Source organism: Aspergillus affinis (assembly GCF_023601865.1).
Source record: "Aspergillus affinis strain CMG 70 chromosome Unknown NODE_67_length_188854_cov_85_389176, whole genome shotgun sequence".
Classification (NCBI taxonomy): domain Eukaryota; kingdom Fungi; phylum Ascomycota; class Eurotiomycetes; order Eurotiales; family Aspergillaceae; genus Aspergillus; species Aspergillus affinis.
This window is the reverse complement of record NW_026515848.1, coordinates 1-26,164: the sequence shown is the minus strand read 5'-3', so window position 1 is coordinate 26,164 and position 26,164 is coordinate 1. Positions and strand designations below refer to the sequence as shown.

The following is a 26,164-nucleotide window of genomic DNA, read 5'->3' as shown; positions in this document are numbered from 1 at the left end:
TCAGGTGTTCTTCATTCTCGGGCATATCTATACACGTCTATACACTTCTTTCCTTCGCTCACCTCCACCCCGACAGACCAGACAACAACAGACAACAGACAACACAAGATGAAATCCACTCTCCTCACCGTCCTGGCATCCTCTGTCCTGGCCGTCTCTGCGTCCGAGACTTCTACTGGGGCCTCTGCAACCTCGACCTCGTCGTCGTCGTCGGACTCGACTTGTGCAAAGGAGTATGTTCATACCTCATACCCATGACTACATCACCTATCTCTATCCTACCCAGAGAAGATAAAACTAACTGAAAGGCACAGAATCGTACAAGCATGTCTCGAACGCATGGAGCCTCAACTGAAGAAATGCACCCCGAACCGATGGGACTGTCTCTGTGAACAGACGAATAATGTCTTGACGTATGTCTTCCTTTCCTTTCTTTTCCTATCCTCATCTAATCAGCTTAACGCTTTATATCCCTCTACCTCTACCTCTACTTCTACCCATAACAAACCCACAAACTAACGACCAAAAAATAGATGCTACAACAACTGCCCCAGCGATCCTGACCGCGGCACAACAGCCCAACAACTCGATTCATACTGCCGCGCCGCAAAAGCCGCCTCCATGACCGTGTCGACCTCAACATCCGCAAAGCCCACGAAGACGGAGGGGGCGTCTAAGACGAATGCGACGGCCAGCGCTGCCGACGCGTCCGCCACGAGTACGGGCGATAGTAAATCGGAGGGTGTCGCTGCCGCTGGGGTGGGACTTGGTGGTGGTGCAGTGTTGGCGGCGGTGGTGGGTGTTCTGGGAGTTTTTTAAAATTTTTTAAAGCCCTGTGGATGCTGGGGGTTGTTTATTGATTGATGTGCTTATGTACTTGTGTACTCACTCACTCGATGTTATATCTTAGGTTGTGGGGTGTGTTTAAGGAGGGGAGGGGGGTGAAGGAGGAAAGTTAGGGCTTCCGGGTGAGAATGTGTTTATGAGAAGGATGATTCGATATTTATTTAAATAAGTAGTATATATACGACATACTAGTTACTATGTCTCTCCCTATGTATGGATGGGCTATGATCAATGGATTATTTATGTTTCTCTTTGAATCAAGTATGTCGACCTGTAAATGCAGGAACTTCATCATCATCATCACCTAGCAAACACTATATCTCCCTCCCATACAGACAACCTCCAAACCACAACAGCACTCACGCCTCCCTCCCATTCTTCCCATCCCCTTCTCCACCAACAACAATAGTCTCCGCGTCCTCCTGACTCCCCTCACTCTCCGACAGAGCTGACTTTTTCGGTGATTCACTACACCCCCATCCCCATCATGCGTTAGTCAGACGTCAAGACAACAAGATATAAACCGCCAAGCAAAGTAATGAGGGCAAAAAAAAAAAAGATAAAATAAAATAAACTCACCGTCTGTGAATCACAATCGCAGCAATCAAACCCGCCCAGAGAAGAAAATAGAAAGCAAACGTGACGGGCCAGCCCTTGGGCCATCGCGGCGCTCCGTACGGTCCGGCAGTCGGGAACAGAAGAAGAGGAACCCAGATGTTGAACGAGTAGCCGAATGTCATCATAGCGCCCTGCATTAGTCAGCCTTGGTCAGGTCGGACGGTTAGTTAATTAGACTGGGACGGGGAATACTATACCAGGATCAGAGCTCGTTCTTCACTGTCATTGCTGACGATGGTGTTGACGGTCGAATATAAAATGGGACTTGCGCATCCGGCGATCCCGAAGAGATACCATGCGAAGAATCTAAGTGGGTCAGAATATGCTAATAACAGTGCGGGAGAGAGCAGAGATCTACTTACTTCAGTCCTGTAGGAATGTTCCAGATGATCATGCATAATGTCGAAAACAGCGAACACACCGTGATAATTGTATAGATGAGCCAGGTCGGGTAGATCGCGGCGAGGGTCGTCCCCAACCACGAGGCCATGATGTTGATGGCATAGACGACAGTGGGGAGTTCATTGATCTGGGACACTGAGTACCCTTCGGCCTTGAGCCAGAGGTTCATGTAGCTGCTGGGGTAGTAGGAGATGATCATGCATCTGAACAGGAAAGACAGCATCAGCTTTATTTCCTGTAACATGTACTAATCCAGGCAAGGAAGGCAAGGCAACTCACGCATAGCAGAACATAAATACCCAGATATGCCATCGGCTCAGCGTCCGCTTGAACACATCCAGCCCCAACCTGCCCGGCCGACGAATATTCGCCCTCCGGGCCCGCTCCTTGGCCAGGGCGATGTCGCTGTCCGTCAGATAGAACGGTTTTGGCGAGTCCGGGATTCCAGGGAAGATGAAGACGCCCAACAGGGCCACGGGGATGGTGAAGATGCCGTCGATGATGAACAGCCACCGCCACCCGGGCATGCCTGCCACCCCGGACAGGTTGGTATACGCTGCCGCCTGCAAGTACCCGCTGACCATGGTGCCGAGCGGATTGCACACGAACCATGTTCCGGCTCGTTTGAAGAGTTCGGGGCCAGAGTACCAGGATCCTGGATAGCCATCTTAGTTGTGACTCCTGAGATTGGATGCTGCGTGGGAACACCTACCCAGAATGAAATGGGTTCCTGCAAAGACCGGTGCCTCCAGCATGCCGACGAGGAACCGAAGGGCATATAGCTGACCGACATTGGTGACGCGGCTCTGGGCAAATGTACATATTCCCCAGAGGACCTCAAGTCCGGGAAGGAGCCAGCGAGCCCTATATTGTATCAGCTCAGTCCCAGATCATCATGGTGTGGCCACGAGACTAATCCTCAACTTACAGCGTTGGACGCGACATCAGAAGTAGACCCGGGACCTGGAATACCACGTATGCGGTGTAGTAGCAAACATTGAAGTAGTTGAGTTCGTTCCCGTTGAGATTGAAGTCCTCCTTAAGACCACTGACATAGGCATTGCTGATGTTCGTTTGATCTAATACCATATAAGTTCCTCATTCAGACTGGCTCTCAGTCACTCCGTACCTAAATACTTCACAAAGACTTTGGCCGTTAGCTAGGAATCCCAGAGGTGTCTGACGAGGAGCCTTACAGCAAAGACAAGCAAATACGAGAATCGATACATCGAGCTTGAAGAGCAATCTGCAGAGATTAGTTCAACCTGAAATAAAGCATCAACATACAACCAAGTATACTGACCTTCTCTCCTCCGAAGGATAAGCCGACGGATACCAATTGAAGACCTCCTTGAACAACCCTAAAAGGGAACCTCTTCCAGGCTTCGAGTCCGACGCCGGCATAACTGCTGCTCTATCGCCAGAGATATCATCTCAATCCAAATCTCCCGTGAATCCCGTCCATTATGTACGCATGGCTGGACCATTCCCGACTCATTCTACCATCTGCTCATTCTGCACGACTTCGCTGACAAGTGAGCAATCCCACCACATCCATTCGCCATTGCAGATCCCAAGACATGCCTAGCCGAAGAGATAAGCACTCTACGGCTCTATGCAAGTGCTCATTCGAAGACAGCGCCCGCCACGCTGACAGCGACATGGTGTCGGACGATGGCGTGCGCTGACATCTTGGTATCCGGTGTCGCACGGCGTATACCAACAACGACCTGACTCGAAGACATCCCACACTAGATGCGAAACGTCGCGGATGTAGACCGAGGACAACATGGGGTCGACATCGACAGAGACACTGGCTCTGATTAGTGCATGCACCTCCCGAAGACCTCATGGCTCGAAGGGATTGCGTGCTTTTGCTTGCTAATCGCAGCTCGTCCAAGTGAGGGGAATTGCGGGGAGTGTTGGATGTGATTGCATGGCTGGGTATACTTATAGTAGTCGGACTTGTCCATGGAGTGCTGGCTGTCTGTATGGTAGAGAAGGTACCTGGATTGCAAGAAACTGGCTAGCATCACGTCGTCACCATGCCGGGTAAATTAATCGATCGTTATGACCATGTCCCCGAGACCAAGGAAGACCGTGAGCCCTACCTTTCTTTCATGATTAACAACTCTTGCTAATGTAGCCAGTGGACTGGGCGGAGCTCATCACTCTGGACCTGAGTCAGTATGATCAGCCGGGTGGAAAGCAGGATCTTGTCAAGCAGCTGGAACACGCCGTGCGCTATGTGGGTAAGTTTCTGTTATCTTTCTGTCCATTTTCGATGTGCCCGTAGCTCTTATTAACAAGGCCGGTAGGATTCTTCTACGTGAAGAACTTCAACATCGGCCAGGATGAGATCGATCGTCAATTCGCCCTGGGCCGCGAGTTCTACGCACTGCCGCTTGAGGAGAAACTGCGTTTCCACAACCGAGAGGACCTCGACCGGGGAGAGTACAACGGCTACAGGCCCGCGGGGCACCGCAAGTAAGGCCAGCACTCAAGATGGATGTGTAGTGATTGAAGCTGATCTTGGCGGTTCTGACAGCCTAGGAAACGGCCTCAAAGACAACGCCCAGGTATACAACATCCCCAAATTCGACGGCCACCACCCACGACAGCATCCCCCGGTGCTCCGCGACAACCTGGCCGAGATCGAGACCTTCAGCCGAAGGTGTCACACGGAGGTGGTTGAGAAGCTGCTCCGTCTGTTCGCAATTCTCCTGGAACTGCCCGACGAGGACCAGCTGGTTCGCGACCACCAATACGACGTGAAGGGCGAGGATCATCTGCGCTACATGCATTATGAAGCTCGTAACTCCGAGGACAACAAGAAGGTCGGCGGTCTCTACATTCCCGGCCACACCGATCTGGGCACAGTGACCCTGCTGTTCCGACAGCCCGTTGCGGCGCTGCAGATCCTCAACTCGGAGGGCCAGTGGAAATGGGTGCGTCCGCAGAACGGCACCATCACGATCAACACTTGCGACGCCTTGACTGCTCTCACCGGCGGGCTGATCAAGTCGAGCATTCACCGGGTGCATGCTCCGCCACCCGACCAGGCCCATGTTGACCGGCTAGGCGTGCTTTATTTCGCTCGGTAAAGTTGCTTCCTATCAATGGGTTTTATACATGCTAATATCGAAGTAGACCCAATAACCATGTCGTTCTGGATCCGCTCACAGACAGCCCGCTGCTCCAGCGTCTCGGGCTGACGCAAAACGTCTTCACAGAGCTTGGCCAGCATCTGACGACCGAGCAATGGGTCCAGAAGCGACAGACGCAGCAACAGCGACGGAACACGGAGGTCAAAGTGACTGACGAGGGGAAGTTCAGCTATGGCAAGAAGGACCTCGAGATCATTCCTGGGTTGCATGCGAAGGTATACAACTAGACAGTGTCTGGGGTAGCCCGCAGTCATCCAAGGGTGTTACATGTCAAATGTCAAACGTATCTTTTCACCGGAAGTCCCGTATGCTTCCAAACAAGCCTAGTAGCCACTGATCAGCAAGACCTGTTCAGCAGTAGATATGACGAAATGAAACAAACCATCAACAGTGTACATTATACATCGTAAAAAGTCAACATCCCATCAGATCAACTCGTCTTTCCATTCCGCTTTCTTTTCCCACCCACGCTGCTGCCCTCCTCGGCCTCGGTCTCGAAGAACCCCGAGATGTCGATATGCCTCAACACCAGGGCCGCCTTCTCAACATCCAGACAGGAAACAGGTTCACTGGAGGACCCGAGTATGTTCAACCGTCTCGTCAACTTCCCCACAGCGTCCCACAACTGCCGATATTCCTGAACCGTATACTTGACATCAATCTCCCCATTCGGTTTGAAGACCCCAGCCCGTGGATTCTTCTTCGTCTTTCGTTTCTTCGACTCCTCACCCCCCTCCATTTCGTCACCACCCTGAACCCTATCTATCCCCGGCCCCTCCTTAAGGCAAAGCCACAGAAAAACATCATCACTGTAAAACGGAACCTCCTGCACAGCGTCCCTCTTCGCCGTAGCAACTGACAACAAAAGAGAAGCCGTCGCGGGCCCCACGCCCCTCAAAGGCCGCGACACCATCCCGAGGCAGAATTCAGGGAATTCACCCCCTTCTTCAATTTTAGTGCCATCGAATTCGTTGTACCGCGTTCGTCTACGCGCAGGAATCTTGGCGAATGCATTCGCTGTGGCTTTTTCAACCACGTCGTCCGTGTTTCCCTTGATCATGCCGAGGAGCATGGGGCGAGAGACGCCGTGTTTTCTAGATAGGGATGGTTGGTCTTTAAGGGAACGAACGGAAAGAGAGAGAGAGAGAGAAACGCACAACTTCCACTCCATAATCTCCACTAATTCCTCCTTCGTAAGAAACCCACCCTCACCCCCATCTGCACCTGCTCTGTCCCTCACAATCTCCGGAAGCCCACGATACCTCTTCTCATCCAACTCCAAGAACGCCTGCACGTCGCGGTCCACCCGCTCCTGTTCCGTCAGCGCCGCATCGCCGTCAGACGAAGACGAAGCGCCGGATTTTGACTTCCTGGCCTTCTTCGCTACGGCGGCTGAGGAACGGGTAGTGCGTCCTGTGGCCTTGCGACGCGCAATGGCTTCCACCGTTACGGGGTAGCAATTCAATAGACGATGGAAGGTGTCTGGGGTGATGTAACTGGGGTGGAAATTGGGGGCTTGCGCTTTGTATGATGAAGTGGATTCAGAAGAAGCCTTCTCGGGCTCATTTGGAGTGGGATCTTGGGCCATTGGGGTGTGTTGAGCTTTCTTTCTAGCTGTGGTTCGCAATATTGACGCTTCTTCACGGTGGATGTCGGAGGATGGAGATTCTCGTAACGTCAGTACCGGTGGGCATGTGATCGGGTAATTTTGATCGTCCCGAGAGATTCAATCTATGGTTTTTGATTTACTGAATCCTAACATCGTAAACATGATAGAAGCTTCGTTTAAGTTCAGATTATATTAAACTGTCAGGTACAGGAACAAAACATTTGGTTAAAACTTCTCGTCAGCGCTGAGCCCATAACATAACAAGAAAAACACGCCAGAAACGCTGAACAACATTCCTCATCACACAAGATCGATTTAAGCGATCCTTGTGCCCATACAATAGGGGCAAAGAAAGCAAAGAGTAAGGATAATAAATAGGTCCGAGAGACATGAATGTAGTAGGGCAACCCCCGGTAAACCGCAGCATCGCCCGAAGGAGAGAAATAGGTTGAAGTCTCATACACAGGAGAAGAGAGATGTCAATATTACAACAGGCAAGGGCCTCACTTGAAACCCTCGTATAAGAAATCGCCCGAAGAGATATAACAGATCTATCCTTTTTATGGTCCCCCGCTAGGCTTGTGCTTGGGGTCTTTTTGATCTTTTCCAGGACTCGTGGCGGGACTGACAAAGCTGACTCGCCTCTCATCCCTGGCCCGATTCAAAGGTACGACGGAAGAGGAGATCACCTGCTCTTTCTTCCTGGAGTTGCCTCGCCGAAGAGACTTCGACAGCGACGCGGGGGGATGGGCCGCCGCGCCGGCCATACTGGGAGCGGTTTTAGGCTCAGTGGCCGTGGAAGAAGCCGCGCCGTCTTCGTCACCCTCGACGTCGATGTGACTGAAATCCTCCTCGTGATCCCCGGCCTCGGACGAACTGGGACCCGGGCTCTCCGAATCGGACGCTTCTTCGTAGTCATCCTCATCGTCGCTGACGAGACTCGGAGCTTGATTAGACTCCATGGTGTTCGGGCTCAGATTCGAGGCGCGATCTATCCCGTCCACTTCGCGAAGATCGAGTAGCTGAGAGGGCCGAGAGGCGGTCGGGCCGTAGGGCGACTGATAGGGGGCGGGTCGCGTCGGCGTTAAGGTTTCAATGGGGAAAGGTCGGTGACTCGTCTTCTCGACTCCCTTGCGGCTGCCGGGCCGCCGCGATGTCCCCTGCGAGGCGGTCGTTCGCATGGGCTGCCGGCCCACGCGAGAGTTCTGCTGATCCGGGACTTCGCCGGCCGGCGGCTGTTCCGGTTCCGCTTCAGATTCGCCCTCGTCTGAAGAATAGGCGCCGAGATCGACCGTGGTCTTCGCTTCCCCAACCAACCGATCAAGGTCCAGACCAACCCCCCGCATCTGCATCAGAGACGAGAGATGGGGAGTGTCAGGGGAGGCCATGAAGGAGACGTTCGCCGTGGCAGGTGTGGTCTGCTTGCTGAGCAACGGGCGAGCCGATGCCCGGGGTGTTTTCACCGCAGACGATCCTTGCCGGCCGGAGACCGATGGCTTCCGGGGCGTCGCGGAGTCGCTACCGGGGGCCTCTGACCCGGACGAGGGCGTCTTGGAAGACGGCTCGATAACGTGGGCCGATCGTATCAACGGGTGCACGTACCCAGCCGTGGCGGTGCTGGGGGGTTCATTCTTGCCGCCCACGATCGCACCCGCTTCGTCGACTTCCACCGGTTCCCCGGACGCGACGGCAGCGGCATCGTGACTGGCAAAGTTCCGACTATGGGCGATGCGGCAGTGGTTGATGAAGCCTTGCGTGCTGGAGAAGTTGTCCCGCCGACAGTCCAGACAGATGAGCTTGACCATGACGCCATCCGACTTTCGCCGGATGATCATGGGGCCGGCTTTTTCTTTCGGGGCCGGGTAGCCGTTAGGTAGAGACTGCAGTCTGGTACTGCCCGCGGATGCCCGTTGAGAGCGAGATTTCCCAGCCAGGAAGCCGGCGTCACCCGCACTCCCACGCGTCGAGCGGCCTTCCGCCGTGGGAGTCCCAACGGCTCCGATTGCCGTAGGGGTCCCGGGCTCGATCTCGCCACCGTCGAAGCGAGGGTCAGGAAGCAACCATCGTGCGTAGTGTCGCGTGTAGGGACCGTCGGCGACCCCCCACGGAGCCGGAGAGAGCGGTGCAGGCCCATTTCCAGGAGCAAGCACCGCCATTCCCGTCCCGGCGCTGACGGAAGGCGAAAGACCGGCAGGATGGGAGGCTGGATAGGGGATCTCGGCGCATCGCCGCAACTGTTCCAACGCGACTTGACATTTAGCGATCTCCTGGTCGATCAGGCGCAGCTCGTTGTGCTTGAGCAAGACCTCCAGGCTTAGCTGCGCCTCGATCGTCTCGCGCAAGCGGTCGACGTCTACTTTACGCGAGGCGGCATCCTCGTCGGCGGGATTTGAACCATCGGAAGCTGGATTTGGTTGATGCGACGTGTCAGACGAAGTGAATGTCGGATTGGAGGCATTGTCGCCCATGGACTCCGGCTTCTGCGTCGCATCACAGAAGGTCGAGGAAAGATCCTGCGTCGAGGCGACGGGATGACCGGGCGCATCGTCAGCGCGCAACTTGGTCGCGACCGGAGCATCTTGACCGGGAGTCGAGTCGCTGGAATCCGAGCGTTTGCGCTTCAACTGGGGCAGGGATAAAGAGTTGACGCCTGGGGCGGCGCAGTGAGACGAGGCGGCGAGCATCTTGAGCTCCTCGGCCATCACCTTGTTTCCCCCGACTGCAGAGGACCAGGGAAGCAGTCGAAACATGCCATGCGAAAGACAGAAACAGCGGGATGGGAAATAGATCTCGGCCGGAAGGGAGGGAGGGGAAGCGCGCAGAAGTGATGCGACACGTCACAAAAAAAAAAGGAAAAGAAAAAAAGTCAAACGTCGAGCGACCAAATCATGCACCGGCGCATGCGAACGAGATCTAGATCCCGGGGGGAGGAGAAACAAAAAAGGAAGATGAAGGGTGGAGTGAGGCGTCGAAAGTCCGCAAAGGAGTGGGCGTCGCCGATCGGCGGAGGAAGACGGTTTGCGACCGGGAGGGAAGAAAAGGGCAAGTAAGGGGGGAAGAGGCGAAGGTGGGAGAGAAAGAGACACCGGGCGGGCGCGCAACCAGAATGCAACCAAGCGATTCAGACAGCAAGGTTCGGATCCGATTGGATGGGAGGAAGACGAGAGGGGGGGGAAGGGTCAAGAAAAAGTGAAACAAAAATAAATACAAATCAATCCAGTGAATCAGAAATGGAAGAAAGATGGAAATGTTGAGGAAGGACGACAACAAACAAGAAGCAGGAATGGGAATGGGATGAGGGAAGTATGGCGTATCGCCAGGAAAGCCGCTAATCAATCAATAGCAATAAGAACACGATCCACCGGCTCCAAGTGGGTGGTGTAATCTATTAATAAGAGTTTAAGAAGGTAATGGAGGTAGTTAACGGGTCCGCTCCCCGGGATTCTCTCAATCCACCGCCAGGAACAGGCAGCAGACAGGATGACGACGACCGAGAGTCAGAGAGAGCGAGAGGGAAATAAGAGGATTTCGGATGACCAGGAATTGACTTTCACTTCGAGCAGACTGAAAGGAAAAATCAAAAAAATCAGAACCAGCCGTCGAAGTGTTTGGGCAGCAGTAGAGAAGATGGATGGTTGCTAAAGTTTAACGATAACGACGATGATAATTATGGTACAGACAGTAGGTATGTAATAATCGCAATAATAGATAACGGTCACAAACCATCAAAATTTGGAACAGGAAAAAAAAAAAAAGGAAGGATGTGATTAGAAATCAGACTAGGGGATCACAGGTCAAACGGAGGACACGAAACTGATGTCCGACCAGGTTGGGACGAGGAAGAAGTTGACCGAAGAGGGAAGAATCCAGGGAAGGATGAAAAGGTGAAAGGTGAAGGAGTGAAGGAGGGGTGAGAGAGAGGGTCTTAGTCACTCCGCCCGCCGTTTTCCTGTTTTCCACGGACCCGGCCCAGACCCTTCTTGACGTGTCCCATTGCTGCTCGTCGATGGCCCCGGCTTCTTTGGCGTTTCAGATCTTCTCCCGTGTGTCGCAGTGTCGCAGTTTGTAGATAAGAGACCACGCCCTACTACGGAGTAAATACTGTCTACCTGGACACCGTAGAAGAAAGACTATGGCATCGCCCTTCCGATTGCAAACGGATCCCCCAAACACGGACTTCGGAGTCGTCATCTGGCTCCGACCCAGGCTGCCAGCTTCCTCCTAGCCCGCCCTTCTCCAGACCCGTGGTTGACTCCCCGCCGGACGAGTGGGCTGACATGGCCATTGTTATTTGTCGATTATTGTGCTCGATCAGTTCCCTTGGTTGACGTCATACATTCGGACCCTCAACCATCAATCCTCAATTGCACCCCCTGCTCTATCGCCTCCCGGAGATACGGGAGGCACCAGTCCTTATCCCCGATCCGTATAAGAGGGCTTGTATGCGCTAACTATAGGAGTGTTCAATCCGATCACTCCTATTTCTAGGGAATACCCTAAACTACGGTAAGTCATCTTCTATCCCCGGGTATACTACAGCTTCTAATCGTTTCCAGAAATAGACGAACTCGAATGAGTCTAGGTTTGAAGAAGGGAGAAACAAAAGAGAGAAAGAAAAAAAGAAGAATATAAGAAATTAAAAGATATGATAATTCAGTCATAAGCTCGTCAAAGAAACAGAAAAAGAGACAAAAAAGAATGAAGTGAGGAGATCGCAGTGCAGGATGAGCCTGAACGAAAGAGGAAAAATCCTCAACCACCAGCAACGACCTCCCCTTTATGTCAGGGCAGGACTGTGAAGTCTGAAGACTGAAGATCCTTCACAGGACTCGGAACTTCCGACAGACACAAACTTCAACCTCGGGGCCTGCTCTACCGAAGCCTGGGAATTCCGACACGAACTGAAAAACACCTCATTTCTGGTTCCGCCTGAAGCTGGGCACGGCCGGATCAACATGGCAAGCGTGAGGTTCTCCAGGAGACACTGGACGCTGATTGCACCGCCCGCGCGACCAGAGGGTCCTGCATTTGATGAGGAACGGCGCTTTTCCCCACACCCCGCAACCGCCATTTGATTTTGGCAGCAACCCCGGTCCTCGTGAATCCTCATGCACCCCGCTACATGGAACTTGTCCGCGCTCCAATGTATGCGGGATTTGCTCCCTCAGCTGAATGACTGCTGCCTATTGGATGCGAGGTTGGTTGACGAGCTGGGTGAACTTCGGTTGTCACTTGGGCGTCGGGCATCCTTAGCATATGGAGTCACGAACATTCTCTACCCCGTCCGATTCGGAAATTCCTTCTTGGCTCAGAGTATGAGCTCATTGCTCTGACGGAAAGCTGGCATTGTCCGTGTGCCTATATGAGGTCGGATGGACTCATTGCCACGGACACGTTTTGTTGACGAACCTGTCAAAGAACTCGACCGGCCTTCCGTTTCACCTTTCCTTTCCTCTCCTTTCCTCTAGCAAAAATGCACCCCTCGCTGGCACTCCTGGGTGCCTTATCCTGCCTTCCTTCCTCGCTCGCACGTCCCCATCTCCAGGAACGGAATTCATCAGGATACATTGACTGGAGGAACTTCAAAGCCGATGGTGTCAATCTAGGGGGATGGCTCGTGCAAGAGTCCACGATTGACACTCCGTGGTGGGGCAAATATTCCCTCGGTGAAGACGATGAATGGGGGATATGCAGCCGTCTTGGACCGCAGTGCAGTCCTCTTCTAGAGCATCGATACGCGACCTTTATCACCGAAGCGGACATCGACAAGCTGGCCAGCGTTGGCGTGGAGCTCATCCGCATCCCCACCACCTACGCCGCCTGGATCAAGCTTCCCGGCTCCCAACTGTACTCTGGAAACCAACTCGCCTACGTCAAGAAGATCTCGGACTATGCCATCCAGACCTACGGTATGCACGTGGTCATTGACCTCCACTCGCTCCCAGGCGGCGTGAACGGCCTTGATATTGGCGAAGCCGTCGGCCACTGGGGATGGTTCCACAACGAGACCGCACTCGACTACTCCCTGCAGACCGTCGACGCCGTGCTCAACTTCATACAGAGCTCCTCTTCCCCCCAGTCTTACACCATTGCGCCGATCAACGAGCCGACCGACAACAACCAAGACATGTCGGTGTTCGGCACCCCCGCTGCCCTAACCGACCGCGGCGCCTCATGGGTACTGAAATACATCCAGGCGGTCGTCGAGCGCGTGGCCTCGGTCAACCCTCGCATCCCCATCATGTTCCAGGGCAGCTTCAAGCCCGTGCAATACTGGTCGAGCCATTTCCCCGCGGACACGAACATCATCTTCGACGTGCACAACTACTACTTTCAAAAGCCCAACGCCACCTCCGCAAACCTCCCCACCTTCCTGGAATCCGACGCGCAGACCAAAGCGGGCGACGGCAAATTCCCCGTCTTCGTGGGCGAGTGGTCCATCGAAACCCGTAAGAACAACAGCTTTGCCCTCCGGGAGCGGAACTTCAACGCCGGCGTGGCTGCTTTCCGCACACACATGCAGGGAAGCACTTACTGGACCGCGAAGTTTTCCAGCAATGCCACGGTGGACGGGCAGGGTACGAAAGGGGATTACTGGAACTTCGAGGGGTTCATTGACCGGGGCTATGTTAAGCAATTTGGGAGCAAATGAGGGAATTGAGTCGTGGAAATAGAGCAGGGTAGTTTGATTTCACTTTGAAAGAATCACTATTAGAAACAATATACCCTTTGAAACTTTTCGAATTCGTTGAACCATCGCCGCTCGATCTAATAGTAGCTAAACAAGCATGGCCTTAAATAAACAATGAAAGAAAAGAAATAGGTACGCCACAAACATGAATACACGAACAGAAGCCAGCCGTCATAGCATAGTAATAACAAGAGCTGTTAATCCAAATCAGCACATGCAGCCCAGTAGCGATGATAACGGGGGTAAAAAAAAGACACGGTCAATGGTGAAGACAGCATGAAGGCGTATACATATTGCAAAAAAGAATTGAGATCATCACGGAGCATGAATCAAACCAAGGACTCATCAATCAATCATCCATCCCCTCTCTTTTTCTCCTTCTCCTCTCTTCCCCAGAACCCGCCAACTTCTTCCAATTGAACGACAGCCCTTACTCCTTCATCCTCAACGCAAAGTTGACAATAACCGCCGCCAACAACGACAGCGCCAACACCGTGGGCCCGAAGCGATCGTCAATGCCCGTGGACCCTCGTTTCCGAATACTCTGAGCCCGCCAGTGGAAAGTGACCAGGGCGTAGATCATAGACGCCATGGCGATGACGGTGAACAGGCCAGCGGAGATGCGGCCGACGCGGTCACCGAAGTTTAGCAGACCAACGGCCAGACCGCCCAGGATGACGGTGAAGTTGAGCCAGGAGAGGAAGGTGCGCTCGTTGGCGAAGAAGACCTTGGGCTCGACGCGCGTGGGGAGCGCGATGCGTTTGCCTGTGTGTGATTCGCGATCGACGTTTAGGTGATTGATATTGAGTGCGGATATGAGGTTATGACGACATGGGATTGTGATGATGGGAGGGATGGAGGGAGATCGATGCGATAGCGCATCTTGAGGGAGATGGGTGACTAACCTGGAGCTGTTTGGAGGAGAGGTTGACTGGACATTGTGTGGTGTGTGGATGGTTTTTTCTCTCCGAGAGATAGTAAAGAAGGGAGAGAGAGATCGGCCAAGGGGCGGACGGCCGTTAATGATATCAGAACCGGATTTGGACGAGTGAAGTCACGTTTTCCGGAGAGAATGAATGAACTAGTAGACAATTGAGATACTGAATGCCCGATTGGAGAGACTGTCGTGCAATTCCTGTCGAGTCAACGATTATGAAAAAAAAAAAAAAATGAAATAAAATGCAGGCCCAGCAAGGACGGGGCGAGGCCGGGGGGGCACTTGGGAGAGTATTTAATGGGGACATTCTCCCTTCAGGCCCCGCCGTCGAAAGTTGACGGGGAGGTGCCTACCCTCCCAGGCCTAGTGTGTGGCGCTCCCCGGCCATTCTGCCGCTGCTCTCCGCTGCACAGGGCGCACGTGCTCAACTGATTTGCTGCCTGAGGTCGAACAAAAGTACTCATCTGTGGCGGTGCGCGGTCAAGCAACGCGCTAAGCCTGGCCGGGAAGGCAGCTACTAATCCAGTCCCGATCGGGACTAGCGGAAGTCGAGGTCAAACGGCTAACTATGCGCGGCTCAGCCACATCCATGAGTCTCCTAATCTGCTAAACATCCCAAACAACACGCCTTGCTCCGCATCGATTCCTGCTGCCACATTCGAGCCCGTTCTCTATCCCTGCATACTCTGTCCCTTGATTTAAGCAAGTACTCCGTACGCAATCCTTCCCCCGCAATTCCTCCCGTCCCCGCGACATTGGAGCTATCGCCTCCCCCCACTCACAATCGCATCTCCGCGTCGCGGGTCTGGTTCGGTCTTCCGCTATCATGGACTTCTATGACAGCGATGCACCCCACGCAAACGGTCTATGCTAACTGAGAGTCACGAAGTCTTCGATAATACACGTATATACCTTTCCTATCCTCGAATCGATCACCCACAATGGCTGTTGAGGCACCCACCACCGTGAGTAATCGAGACCTCCGGCCGAAGCAGCGCTCTCCGCACGACTTGTCCATAATTATATCCGAAGCCGTTCCTACAGTTCGCTGACCGGTCTTCCTTTCTGCTTCTACAGCCCGTTCCCGTTGCGGAGCTTACCAAGATCGCGACAGAGGTACGTCGAACTCTCTCAACCCTCCCCCGCCATCATCACACCATTTGGAACCCCGGAACCACCACCGTTCGCTTTTGCGCCCCAACCTAACAACCCCGAACCAGGCCTGCGACACCTCGCTGAAAGATGTGGAGGCATACGATCACGTGAAAGTCGGAGATTGGAACTCTGAGATCATCGTAAGAACAAACCTCCCCCTTTCCTTCTTCTCGGCACCTCACCGCAATCTTTCCGTCCATCGGTCATCGGCCAATCCAAACTCGCCTGACCTGTCTTTCTCAGAACTCTATCCTCAAAGCCCTCATCACCGCTACCACGCCATCCACGCCCTCGGCCGGCCCTCCCTACCGGTTCACCGTCAACAGCACCATCGTGCAACAAGGTCTGATCGAGAAGTCGGCCGCCGCGGACGGCGCCGCCACCAACGTCGGCAAGCGCGGCATGCACTCGGCCTCCGGTGCCTACTGGGACGTCAACCGCGACGGCATGTGGACGTTCAAGTACCCCGGAGCGGACGAGCGGGGTCTAGACGTGGTGGTCAGCGTGACGTGGTTTGCGGTGAACTAGGCGGAGCAAGGTCGTATAACCCAATTAAACAAGAAAAGGGAAAAAAAAAGTAGATATATTTTGATGTTAGCTTTAGCTGTTCTGGCTGCTTTTTATTTCTCCTATCTTTATTTCTCAGTATTTGATTGTAATTCTGTCTTCTGTATGTATGGATGTATACTGGGGACCCTAGTTACTGTACTCTTTCTAATATCGCTCCGGTGTTTCAAATATGATCTCGGTTTGTATCAGAGGAACGCTAACTCTTACTATTCTCACAGAATACAACTAAAAAGGATAATCAAGAGACAATAGCTTCTAGGACGTCATGCATATGCTCATTGGCATTAGACAGACGGCGGCGTTCCTCGGACAAACAAGTCTCCTACGTAACAGGGCTCGTATATTATCCAGAAACCCAAACAGAAATAGTAAGAAAATAGGAGAAACAACAGCAACCCGAAACGCCAATTAAGAAAAGACAAGAGAAAGAAAAAAGAGTAACCCCTTTCTTTCATTGTCCCCAGATCCCTGGCGCCATGCTTACTCGTATTAAAGACTTAATCGTGCCAATCCAAATCATGGGTATACCGCTTCACACCCCACACTTACAACTAAGTAGTAGTACCTGGTCTCGTCCTACGTAATATCCATGCTGACCATCTCAGCGAGGCTCAGAGTAATCGTTGAGAGCGACACAGACCGCCCCGCGGTGATGTCCGCTATACTGACGAATGACTTGGCCGGACGCCAGCTCCCATAGACGGGCATAGTGGTCGCTGGAGACGGTGACGAGATAAGCCGAGTCGGCGGAGAACGCGCAGTCCCAGACCCAGCGCTGATGGTTGGCTAGCGTCGTCTCCAGGAAGAGGGTTGCGGTGTTGGGATCGATCGGCGGCCCGTCAGGCTGGACGGGGAAGGTCTGTTGGGGCTCGGTGGTGGGCGGCGGCGTGATTCCGTCGATGAGGCTGAAGGGATTGAAGTCGGCGGCGGTCTTGGCTTTTTCGCTGCCCGGCGTGCCGTTCTGACTGTCTGGCGTGGGTTGCGGGGATGCGATGTCCTGAGAGCCTGGGCTGAGAGCTTTCACTTTGGCTTTGGCCGCGGCCATCTTCGCGGGAGGGTAGTCGAGGTCGAGGTTCCAGACTTTGGCCGTGTGATCGGCAGAGCAGGTTGCGAGGTGCTTGACGTCTGGGGAGAGAAGAATTCGCGTGAGGTAATCTTTGTGGGCCTGGAAGGTGCAGATAGGGACGATGCGAGTGATTTCAGCATCTTGAAGCATGCGCCAGATGTAAACATTGCCCTGTGACGGTATTAGTATGGGGCTTGAGAAATGAGATAGATAGGGAGCAGTCATGTGAAGAGCCTGGATTGTATTCTTACCTTCTTGTTTCCGGCACAGAGCAAAGACCCGTCACTTGCGATGCTGACACTTTGAACGGCAACGTCATCTTCAGGAATCAACTGGTGGGTGCAAACACTCTCTCCCAAATCCCAGACTCGCACAATGCCAGCGCGATCACCACTAATCAGCTCACCCTGGTTGGGATGAATGACAACGTCATTCACCGGAGCCTTGTGGGCGTAATTGCGCTGCAGACTGCCGGTGCGGGTGTCCCAGACTTTCACCGTGCCGTCTTCCGAGCTAGTGACCATCCACTTGCCTTCGCAGTGGAATGCGACACCAGTGATATTATTTGTATGACCGTCAAAACTCATAATCGGGTTGGGGTTGGTGGACTTGATATCATATAGCTTGACATTGTTGTGGCCTGCCGCTGCTAGGTAGCGTTTGTCGGGGGTAATGCATAGTCGATTGACCTGCGAATCCGGGTGCTGGATGGTCCGTGAACAGATGCCAGACAGCGCTTCCCAGAAACTATTGAAAGAAATCAGTCTTACTGGTCAATGCCGCATGGGGATCCGATCGGGACTCACCGAATGGTATGGTCGTAGCCCGCTGTGGGCGATATTCCCATCTCAGCTAATGTCATATACAATACCTCGCTACAGAACGAGGACTACCATATTTCTCAGACTCACCTGTGCAGAGAATAACGCTCATTTTGAATGCGCAGGCCACTCAAGGCGGCCGAAGATAGCGAAGGAGGAGGATGCGATGACTTTGCGAAGTGTTTCGCCGGTTGAAACCAGTAATTACCAGGAGCGATCAGAAATGCCGGTCTTTTGGGCCCCGGCCATTCTACAGCCGCACCCCGCACGTGAGCGGTCATTAAGGCGGTGCCAAAGGCGGAGTCATCGCACAGGTGATCAAACGGTTGTTTTTTTTTTCTGCATTCCGGCATCATCCTCCTCTGACTTCTCCCTCACTCCTGCATCCATAGGTGACTCCGGCGATCGGTAGCCGGTTGTCTCCTGAAAGGATCTGTCAATATTTTCGTGTCCTTCCTGAATATTCCTTGAATTTGGTTCATCCAAACTTTTGAGAACTTCGTTATCTTGAAGGTACTACTGGCTTTTAGAGGTACGGCTGCGCTGTGGCAAGGAAGCACTTTTTGGCCTGTTTCTCATTTGCTTTTCTCTCTCTAGCCTATCAACACACCATATGGCCTGCTCGGTCGCTCTGCTACGTTGACTTTGTTGACGTTCTCCGTTGTTCTACCAACACTGCGGGCGATCCTTTTCCTTGGAATCAAGTGCGCTGAACAGTTTGAATCGCGATGGACGGAAGTGTGGTTGAAGGTATTTCTACCTCTCTCCAGACCTGCCCTCCTGATCCCCAGGCTTTCATGCCCTTGGGAGATCTCCCGAATTCTCCATCTTTTTCGCATCTGCATGTAAATGATCTGGGGCTTACACCTCCCCCTGGGTCCCCACTGCAGCAACCTACAGACGTTCTTCAGAAGTTTCCCCAGGGTGAGAATCATGGATCGTCTGACGGAAATCCGATGAGGTCAAAAGATGGCCTTGTCATTCAAGATGGTCTAGACCAGTCGAAAGGTATTGTTCACGATGGACTTGGTCAGAAGCAAGGGCATTCGTTCGCAACCGGGGACACTGATGGTTCCGGCCACGTCAACGAGAAATCATCGACCGCCAGTGACATACCGTTCTCTATAGCCGAGGCGAGCGCGATCGCTACGCAAGACATTTCTTCTGAGGCCGACCACAACGCGATCGATGTCAACACAGAATTCTACGACAATCTGTTTGATTCCGATTCTGTTCTCCGGGAACTGGACGCGGTCTTTGCGTCTCGGAAACGGTCTGGTGAGGACGCGTTTCCAGGGGAATTCGATTTTTGGGCCCAGCCGGTGAAGAAGCAATCCGTTAGTCCGACCACGAATGAACAATGCACCACTCCCGATGAAACCCCATCCCTGTCGTCGACAGACTCAATCGCTCGGCTTGAACAAGGAGATAGTTACCCTCATACTCCCGCCGGCACAGAAACAGCAAAATCACCTGGCCCGTTTTTCGAATCGCTGGATACACTTTTCGAGGATCCCAATTTCGATATTCCGCTTGAGAACCCCGACAACTTCCCGTTTAACTTGGAATCCCCTTCGTTTTTCGATCAACCGGCCGAAGAGGTGCAACCGGCTACCCAGTCGACCAGTCACCCCAATACCGACGACAACATCCCAAAGCCTGCGGAGAATGTGGACGTCGAACCCGGACCCGCTCAAGCGTGCCTCAGCGATATTACGAAAGAGCGGTTCTCGCTGGACCCTCAGGACATCATTGCCAATACCAGCCGAGAGGTTCTACAACGGGTTTACAAGGAGCCGGAGTACTCGTCTCCCTATCCGGCGTATGGAGGTCCGCTAGGGTATTTTCCGTCAGCGCCAAATGCACACGTTCGCTGCATCGAGGTTGCGGATGACCGGGCCAATTATCGGCTCTCTAGCCTAAAGGACAAAGTCCAACACCTCACCTGGGAGCGTAACAAGTACCGGAACGCATGGTATGAATGGACGACGCTCGACCAAAAGACGGGCAAAACGAAGGAGCAACTGCTCCGCGAGGAAAATGCGACCCTCAAGCGCGTCTCCTCGCAACACCAGAACCGCGCCGAGCAGTACAAGAAGGAAATCGTGGAGTGGAAGAACAAAATGCGCGAACTCGGGATCACGCACAACAATCTCCTGTACGAGATCAACGTCCGGCGCCAGATGCCTGCGGTCACGCCGATTCCCGCCGGATACAAGCCTCCGACAACTCGGGGGCCACCGCCCGTTACACCGTCGGCATCTGGACTCCTAAGCCTCGTGCCACATGCCGCATCGACACCTGACGCCTCCGCTGCCCGAGGACACCACCAACAAGCGCAGCCGTCTTGTGCCACGACCACCTTGGCCTCGCGCCCAGCACCTCGCGAGTCCAGACCGCCGCCGGTCACCATTGATCTCACGGAGGACACGACTGAGCAGTCACCCGCTCCACCGCCGGAACTCTCGCCGGAACAGCAGCGACGGCGCATCGAGATGCTCCAATCCATGCGCAACAAGAAATATGGCTGGCTCAACGAGACCGATCCAGCTGGACACTCAGGCCTACAACGTCTCAACGGAGGGACACCACCTGCCTCGATCACTCATCGCGACCACCCGCCTCATGCCGAGCCCGCAGGACCTGGAAACGGCGGTGACACCACAGATGACGAGTTGGCGCGTGCAATGGAGGAGGAATTGGCACAAGCCTAAAAGAAAAAGACAGATGATACCCCATACATACCATACACATACCCTCTTGCATGGAAGATTGACATAATTTTCGGGCGTTTTTTTCTTTATTTCTCTGTTCATGTATTTTTAGATATGATAGCATAGCGATCTGGGATTCTGGGATTGGCCGTGTAACTCGAAGGACAGAACGAGTTACCACACTTGATGAACATCAACAACAACAATAAACACAAATCAGATAAAATACACATTTCCAAACAACTACTGGAGAAAAATGAAATGAGATGATCCATCGTAATCAGAGTTTAGTCGTAACGATCGTAAGGTGAGATATCAAGTACATCCTTCTTTTCTTTTATACCATCCATCTAAGTCCAATCCATGCCAGAACCAGTGCTAGCAACATGTATATACGAGACCCAGCCCGGTATAGTAAAATGTAAGCCTGCTATATAAATCACAAAGAGATAGATAGATAACCAAAGAAAGCAAGGCAATCCCCAAAAGCCAAAAACACATGTATATAGCAAAAAGGAAGAATCTAAGCAAAATCCCGCGCCAGATGATTTAAGAGAGAGAGAGAGAGAGAGAGAGAGAGAGAGAGAGAGAGAGAGAGAGAGAGAGAGAGAGAGAGAGAGAGAGAGAGAAGACGGAAGGCAGATGGAGGTAGAGGAAGACAGAGGGCACTCAACTCAACCTCTCATCTCCTTACAACCCTCCAATCCGCAATGAGAAACAATATACAAAGTCAGGCTTACCGGCGAACACTCCACTTTTTCAATCCAGCGGACTCCTCACCTTCTCGCGATCCAAGGACCCCGAACCATTCGAGTCGGTATTCGTACCCGCCCCCGGACTCCCCGCGCGCTTCAGCTCCTTCCTGGCCTTCCGGCCACCGCAGCAGGCCGCACAACACGACCCCAGCTGCCACAGGAAAGGCAACAGATTAAAGGCAGACGCCACCCACATGAAAGCCATCATCTGCGAGCCGACCTCGGCGTTGATGTTCAAGTCCTGGGCGGAGTTGGTGAACACGTTTTTGAAGATGATGAACATGACGGTAGCGACGACGGAGGGAACAATAGTGAAGAGGGCGGTCAGGAATGTGAGGAGCAGGAAGGGCAGAGAGCGGAAGAACACAAAGGTGCGACGGCGATGGGTCGGGGAGGCGGCATTGACGGAAGCGTCGGAGGAGAGCGATTGCGGGGGTCGCGAGGAGGTGGCGAGCGGAGAGAGGAAGATCATCACAAAGGTGAGCACCGTCGCGGTGAGGAAGAGCCCGAACATCCAGTACGAGGCCTTGCGGGCGATTTGAAGCGCCGAGGTGATATCTCCGGGGAGGGCGACTGGTTGTTAAGGAGAGGATTGGTTAGCTCTTTTTTTTTGTATATCGAGTCGATTGAGCTGCAGGAATGGAAGGGGAATGCAATGCAGGAATGTATGCTAGGCTAGGCTAGGCTATGTGATCTATTCTAGGTCGACCGGTGGAGAAGGGAAAGGGGAGAAAAGGAAAAAAAAAAACGTACTCGTAGCGCCCGAGAGCAATTCACTCAACAGGATCGTTACCGGATCGAACCAGTACAGGGTCTCAGGCTTCGAGCAATGCGTGATGCCACTGTCATTGTAGCCCTCGCAGAAGTTCCACAAACCGACCTGGTAAAAATCGTGCAAGCCGATAGACCGGGCGATACTGTTGATCAGGACGGCATTGGGGATGGAGAGCGGGACGATGTTGGAGAGATCGATCTTAAGGAAATAAGTGTTGCGCAGGACCGGCTTGTTGGAGAGATTGCCGATGACCACCAGGATGAGGAAGATCCAGGCAATCAGGTAGAAAAAGGAGCGGAGGATGCGATGCCAGAGAACGGTGGAGCGGGACCGTCCGGCGGTGGGAGGCCGCGGAGGAGCTTTGTTGAAGAAGGGCAATTTGGCCATTGACTTTTTTTTTTTTGATATCCTCTCTAACGGTCGATTGCTCGATTGACAATCAACACGTGGGGAGGGGAGGGGCCTGGCTGGACTGGAATGTGGGAAGAGAAAAGAGTAAAGGGAGGGAGGAAAGGAAAGAAGGGACAGGAAGGTAACGGAGGTACGGAGTTGAGTGATGAGATATGATATGATATGATATAAGATGGACTGGGATAAATCTAGGTGGAGGTTGGCCAGATGACGTGGTTCGGCTGCTCCATCGACGACCAAACACGAGCCAGAATTAAGATGAGAAAGATTAAAAAAAACCCGACAGAAAGACGGACAGGGTCGATGACTATCGACAACGAATGAGGTGGAAAAATGAGTTCAGAAGCCGAGACCGAAACCAGGGAAATAAAAATTGAGTGCAGGGGAAGGGGAAAGGAGCAGAAAAAGGAAGACCAAACGACCGAGAAAAAAAATGCCACCGGCGCAGCTAAGAGGCAACTAGTCTGGAATTATCTGTTTCTATTTGATCCCTAATTAATTCGAGGGTCTGGTCGATCGGCGGCTAGACTGTTTAACCTTTTTAAAGTAGGGCTGGCTGGACGAGGGGGGGCATGTTGGGCGTCGTCTCAAGTGCAAAGTACGGAGTAAAGCAGCCAAACCGCCCAAAAACGATCTCCGAAACCGGTAGAAAGTGGCAAAGATCACCGCACATCGTTCGTGTTGTCAGGACTATCTATTCCTGGCCGAGCAAAGCCCTGGGCCCGATTGACAGATCGGAGGAAAACGATTGACTGAATGTCTCAAAGGAAGGGGCTGTTGGACTCAGTTGGAGGGGGCCTGCGGACCCGGTCTGGCCGGGTGGGCCCCTGCCGTTATTGGCTCCGACTCACCGGACCCAACGTCATGCCGGCATCAAGTGGGTCTCTGCTTTGCCGGCTGCCTGGCCTGCTCCGTCCGGTGATTGGCCGACGGGGAGCCGGGGTGCGCCACCACAGACGCAGTTCCCATGCGGGCTGCCGATCGGGTGGGACAGGGATCCGAGATGACTCAGCACTCAGCATGGCCGTACGGTGTAATCATAATACACTCACCCAAAAATACGACATTCCATTTAAGGCATTTGTGGCGGCCTGTCTTTTCTCTCTTTCCCTCCTTCTGTCTCTCTTTTGCTCCCTTGTTGGGATCTCCATATTATCTATCGTATCTACTTTATCATCTATATAGAGATCTCCCATCCCTACCGACTGATCTCCCCATTCTGCCCGTGACTTGGTTTCCTCCCTCCCCACCATGCGGTTAGTTTCCCTACTACCGCTGCTGGCCGTCGTGCTGGCTGCCACAGAGAGCGAGACCTCGTCCGACACCAAAACCACTCTCACCAACACCAAGAACATCCTCACTCTGGACGGTACCATCACGGCTCCCATCAGCGATGCTGGCACGCGCACCGGTCACTACATCTCCTACTCCACCACCAAGACCCTGGCCACCGACCATGGCGGCATGGTGGGCTCGACGGCCCTCAGCGGTTCCGAGTCGGCCGTGACGACCGCCTCGCACACCGGCAATGCCACTCACACGACGCCCTACGAGACCATGACCCGGCTCGTGGGCAACAACACCTCCAATGCGACGACCACCGGTCCCACCTCGTCCTCGTCCCCCGTCGTCAACACCCAGCCCTGCAATGGCTACGCCGAGCTCTGCGCGCGCAACTACTCCAACATCACCATGGTGGCAGCCCATAACAGTCCGTTCGTCAAACTGGGGAACGTCGCGGCGAATCAGGCCTTGGATGTCGAGGCTCAACTGAACGATGGAATCCGCATGCGTATGCTTCTGCCCTCTTCCCTCACTTATGCTCTCAACCCGACGGAACTAACGCCTTCCCATTGAACAGTGCAATTCCAAACCCACATCGTCAACAACACCGTGAAACTCTGCCACACCAGCTGCGACCTGCTGGACATGGGTCTGCTGGAAACCTACCTCAACACCGTCGCACGATGGATGAAGAGCCATCCGTATGACGTGGTCACGATCCTGATCGGGAACTACGACTACGCGCTACCCGGCAACTTCACCGAACCCATCCGCAAATCCGGCCTGCTGGACCTGGCCTACACCCCGCCCAAGATCCCTATGAGTCTGCACGACTGGCCCACGCTGTCCACCATGATCCTGTCGGGCAAACGCGCCGTCCTGTTCATGGACTACATGGCCAACCAGACTGCCTACCCATGGTTGATGGACGAGTTCACGCAGATGTGGGAGACGCCGTTCTCGCCGACGGATCGCAATTTCCCCTGCACGGTGCAGCGCCCGCCCGGTCTGCATCCGCCCGACATTCGCAATCGCATGTACCTGGCCAACCACAATCTCAACCTGGATCTGAACTTTGCCAATCTGAACCTGTTGATTCCCAACACGGCGCAGCTGAACCAGACGAACGCCGTGGACGGATTTGGCAGTCTAGGCTGGATGGCCAACAATTGTACCAGTATGTTAACCTTTCTCTTACCTTGAAGCAGATTACAGGAATGGACTACTCACTGATAAAAAAAACAGGGGACCACGGCCGACCTCCCAACTTCCTCCTTGTTGACTATTACAACTATGGCCAGGTGAACGGGTCCGTCTTCGAGGTCGCCGCCGACATGAACAACGTCACGTACAATGGCAAATGCTGCGGTACGACGTCGTCCGGGACGAGTTTCGCGCCGCACGGCATGGTGATGTCAGCGGTGCTGATTGCAGGCGTGCAGTATTTGATTTCGATATTCTAATAGCCTTACTTTTTGGATTTGCTTTTCCTTTTCTTTTATATATAGATATCTAGCCTTGTGGTTATGAGATACGACTGTGCGAATTTTATAATTCTGGTGTTGTAGATTATGATATCATCATACATTGCTTTTATTTTATTCTTTTTTCCAAATTTTGCATATCGTTTGCATATCGTGGTCTAGTTCAGAATACAACTTGTATTTCACTGTAGATCAATCGTGCGTGCAGCTCCAAATGATTCGATGTGCATGATATATCATATCAAACTACCTATTCCGGACTCAATCACAATAAATAGCTAACAATATCAATCAATATCAGATATTAACCCGACTCCCCCAAACAAAAGGGAACAGAACAAAACCCACCCCCCTCCCCCAAATAGAATAAACAACCTCCTTTTTTCCCTCCTAGAACCACCGATACATATTTCAAGTAAAACACCTCAACTCTCCCCGGCGCAAGAATCCCCATTCAGCGGCTGCTCGCACCCCGCGAAGCAAAACTCCCTCAGAGACACCACACCCTGGTCATCATCGCATCGAAACAGGGCGTCGGTTGGCCGTCCCAGCGCGGCGAACTTGTAAGCGGAATTTGGCGAGGCGAGGATCTTGGTTCGAAGGTCGTCGGGCGAGTAGTCTTTTTTTTTTCGGTATTATTTTATTGTTAGTTTAAGTATTTAGGACGTTCAAAATAGTTAGTCAGGGAGCTGGTTGAGTGGGTTGATCTTTTTTCGTCTTGTTTTTTTTTTTAGAAGAAAAAAAAAAAAAAAAAAAAAAAAAAATTTGGCAAGGTAGAAAGGTGCCGACTACCGACCCAAAAAGGGTGGGGGGGGGTTGGGAAGGGGGGTTTAAAAAGCTGGTAAACAAGTCTGGTGCC

At 53.0% G+C, this 26,164-nt stretch overlaps 12 protein-coding genes across 12 annotated transcripts; 6 read left to right on the top strand and 6 right to left on the bottom strand.

Annotated features, from left to right (window-relative positions):
- Window positions 1-108: 108 nt before the first annotated feature.
- On the top strand, window positions 109-819 carry KD926_009346 (GPI anchored serine-threonine rich protein; the record flags this gene model as incomplete). The annotated part of the gene is made up of 3 exons (XM_053101974.1): window positions 109-233; window positions 315-413; window positions 534-819. The coding sequence occupies 3 exons, from the start codon at window positions 109-111 to the stop codon at window positions 817-819; spliced, it is 510 nt and encodes a 169-aa protein (XP_052954453.1).
- Window positions 820-1,205: 386 nt separating this feature from the next.
- KD926_009345 (MFS general substrate transporter) lies at window positions 1,206-3,270 on the bottom strand (the record flags this gene model as incomplete). Its single annotated transcript, XM_053101973.1, has 9 exons — window positions 1,206-1,314; window positions 1,426-1,595; window positions 1,662-1,770; window positions 1,827-2,069; window positions 2,146-2,521; window positions 2,579-2,730; window positions 2,795-2,945; window positions 3,009-3,112; window positions 3,170-3,270. The coding sequence occupies 9 exons, from the start codon at window positions 3,268-3,270 to the stop codon at window positions 1,206-1,208; spliced, it is 1,515 nt and encodes a 504-aa protein (XP_052954452.1).
- A 641-nt stretch (window positions 3,271-3,911) lies between these two features.
- KD926_009344 (iron/ascorbate family oxidoreductase) lies at window positions 3,912-5,260 on the top strand (the record flags this gene model as incomplete). The annotated part of the gene is made up of 5 exons (XM_053101972.1): window positions 3,912-3,966; window positions 4,017-4,118; window positions 4,185-4,353; window positions 4,415-4,966; window positions 5,017-5,260. 5 exons carry the CDS (start codon window positions 3,912-3,914, stop codon window positions 5,258-5,260), a joined length of 1,122 nt encoding a protein of 373 aa, XP_052954451.1.
- Window positions 5,261-5,463: 203 nt separating this feature from the next.
- KD926_009343 (uncharacterized protein) lies at window positions 5,464-6,621 on the bottom strand (the record flags this gene model as incomplete). Its single annotated transcript, XM_053101971.1, has 1 exon — window positions 5,464-6,621. The coding sequence occupies one exon, from the start codon at window positions 6,619-6,621 to the stop codon at window positions 5,464-5,466; it is 1,158 nt and encodes a 385-aa protein (XP_052954450.1).
- A 581-nt stretch (window positions 6,622-7,202) lies between these two features.
- On the bottom strand, window positions 7,203-9,392 carry KD926_009342 (uncharacterized protein; the record flags this gene model as incomplete). The annotated part of the gene is made up of 1 exon (XM_053101970.1): window positions 7,203-9,392. The coding sequence occupies one exon, from the start codon at window positions 9,390-9,392 to the stop codon at window positions 7,203-7,205; it is 2,190 nt and encodes a 729-aa protein (XP_052954449.1).
- Window positions 9,393-12,115: 2,723 nt separating this feature from the next.
- On the top strand, window positions 12,116-13,294 carry KD926_009341 (glycoside hydrolase family 5 protein; the record flags this gene model as incomplete). Its single annotated transcript, XM_053101969.1, has 1 exon — window positions 12,116-13,294. One exon carries the CDS (start codon window positions 12,116-12,118, stop codon window positions 13,292-13,294), a length of 1,179 nt encoding a protein of 392 aa, XP_052954448.1.
- Window positions 13,295-13,763: 469 nt separating this feature from the next.
- On the bottom strand, window positions 13,764-14,272 carry KD926_009340 (putative vacuolar transporter chaperon Vtc1; the record flags this gene model as incomplete). Its single annotated transcript, XM_053101968.1, has 2 exons — window positions 13,764-14,098; window positions 14,239-14,272. The coding sequence occupies 2 exons, from the start codon at window positions 14,270-14,272 to the stop codon at window positions 13,764-13,766; spliced, it is 369 nt and encodes a 122-aa protein (XP_052954447.1).
- Window positions 14,273-15,211: 939 nt separating this feature from the next.
- Window positions 15,212-15,953, top strand: KD926_009339 (dynein light chain Tctex-type family protein; the record flags this gene model as incomplete). Its single annotated transcript, XM_053101967.1, has 4 exons — window positions 15,212-15,235; window positions 15,315-15,386; window positions 15,491-15,565; window positions 15,669-15,953. The coding sequence occupies 4 exons, from the start codon at window positions 15,212-15,214 to the stop codon at window positions 15,951-15,953; spliced, it is 456 nt and encodes a 151-aa protein (XP_052954446.1).
- Window positions 15,954-16,596: 643 nt separating this feature from the next.
- KD926_009338 (WD40 repeat domain-containing protein) lies at window positions 16,597-17,994 on the bottom strand (the record flags this gene model as incomplete). Its single annotated transcript, XM_053101966.1, has 4 exons — window positions 16,597-17,232; window positions 17,313-17,808; window positions 17,868-17,913; window positions 17,973-17,994. 4 exons carry the CDS (start codon window positions 17,992-17,994, stop codon window positions 16,597-16,599), a joined length of 1,200 nt encoding a protein of 399 aa, XP_052954445.1.
- Window positions 17,995-18,610: 616 nt separating this feature from the next.
- On the top strand, window positions 18,611-20,596 carry KD926_009337 (uncharacterized protein; the record flags this gene model as incomplete). Its single annotated transcript, XM_053101963.1, has 1 exon — window positions 18,611-20,596. One exon carries the CDS (start codon window positions 18,611-18,613, stop codon window positions 20,594-20,596), a length of 1,986 nt encoding a protein of 661 aa, XP_052954444.1.
- A 759-nt stretch (window positions 20,597-21,355) lies between these two features.
- On the bottom strand, window positions 21,356-22,513 carry KD926_009336 (SUR7/PalI family protein; the record flags this gene model as incomplete). Its single annotated transcript, XM_053101962.1, has 2 exons — window positions 21,356-21,924; window positions 22,105-22,513. The coding sequence occupies 2 exons, from the start codon at window positions 22,511-22,513 to the stop codon at window positions 21,356-21,358; spliced, it is 978 nt and encodes a 325-aa protein (XP_052954443.1).
- A 1,275-nt stretch (window positions 22,514-23,788) lies between these two features.
- KD926_009335 (PI-PLC domain-containing protein) lies at window positions 23,789-25,284 on the top strand (the record flags this gene model as incomplete). The annotated part of the gene is made up of 3 exons (XM_053101961.1): window positions 23,789-24,329; window positions 24,399-24,998; window positions 25,067-25,284. 3 exons carry the CDS (start codon window positions 23,789-23,791, stop codon window positions 25,282-25,284), a joined length of 1,359 nt encoding a protein of 452 aa, XP_052954442.1.
- Between the last annotated feature and the right edge of the window lie 880 nt (window positions 25,285-26,164).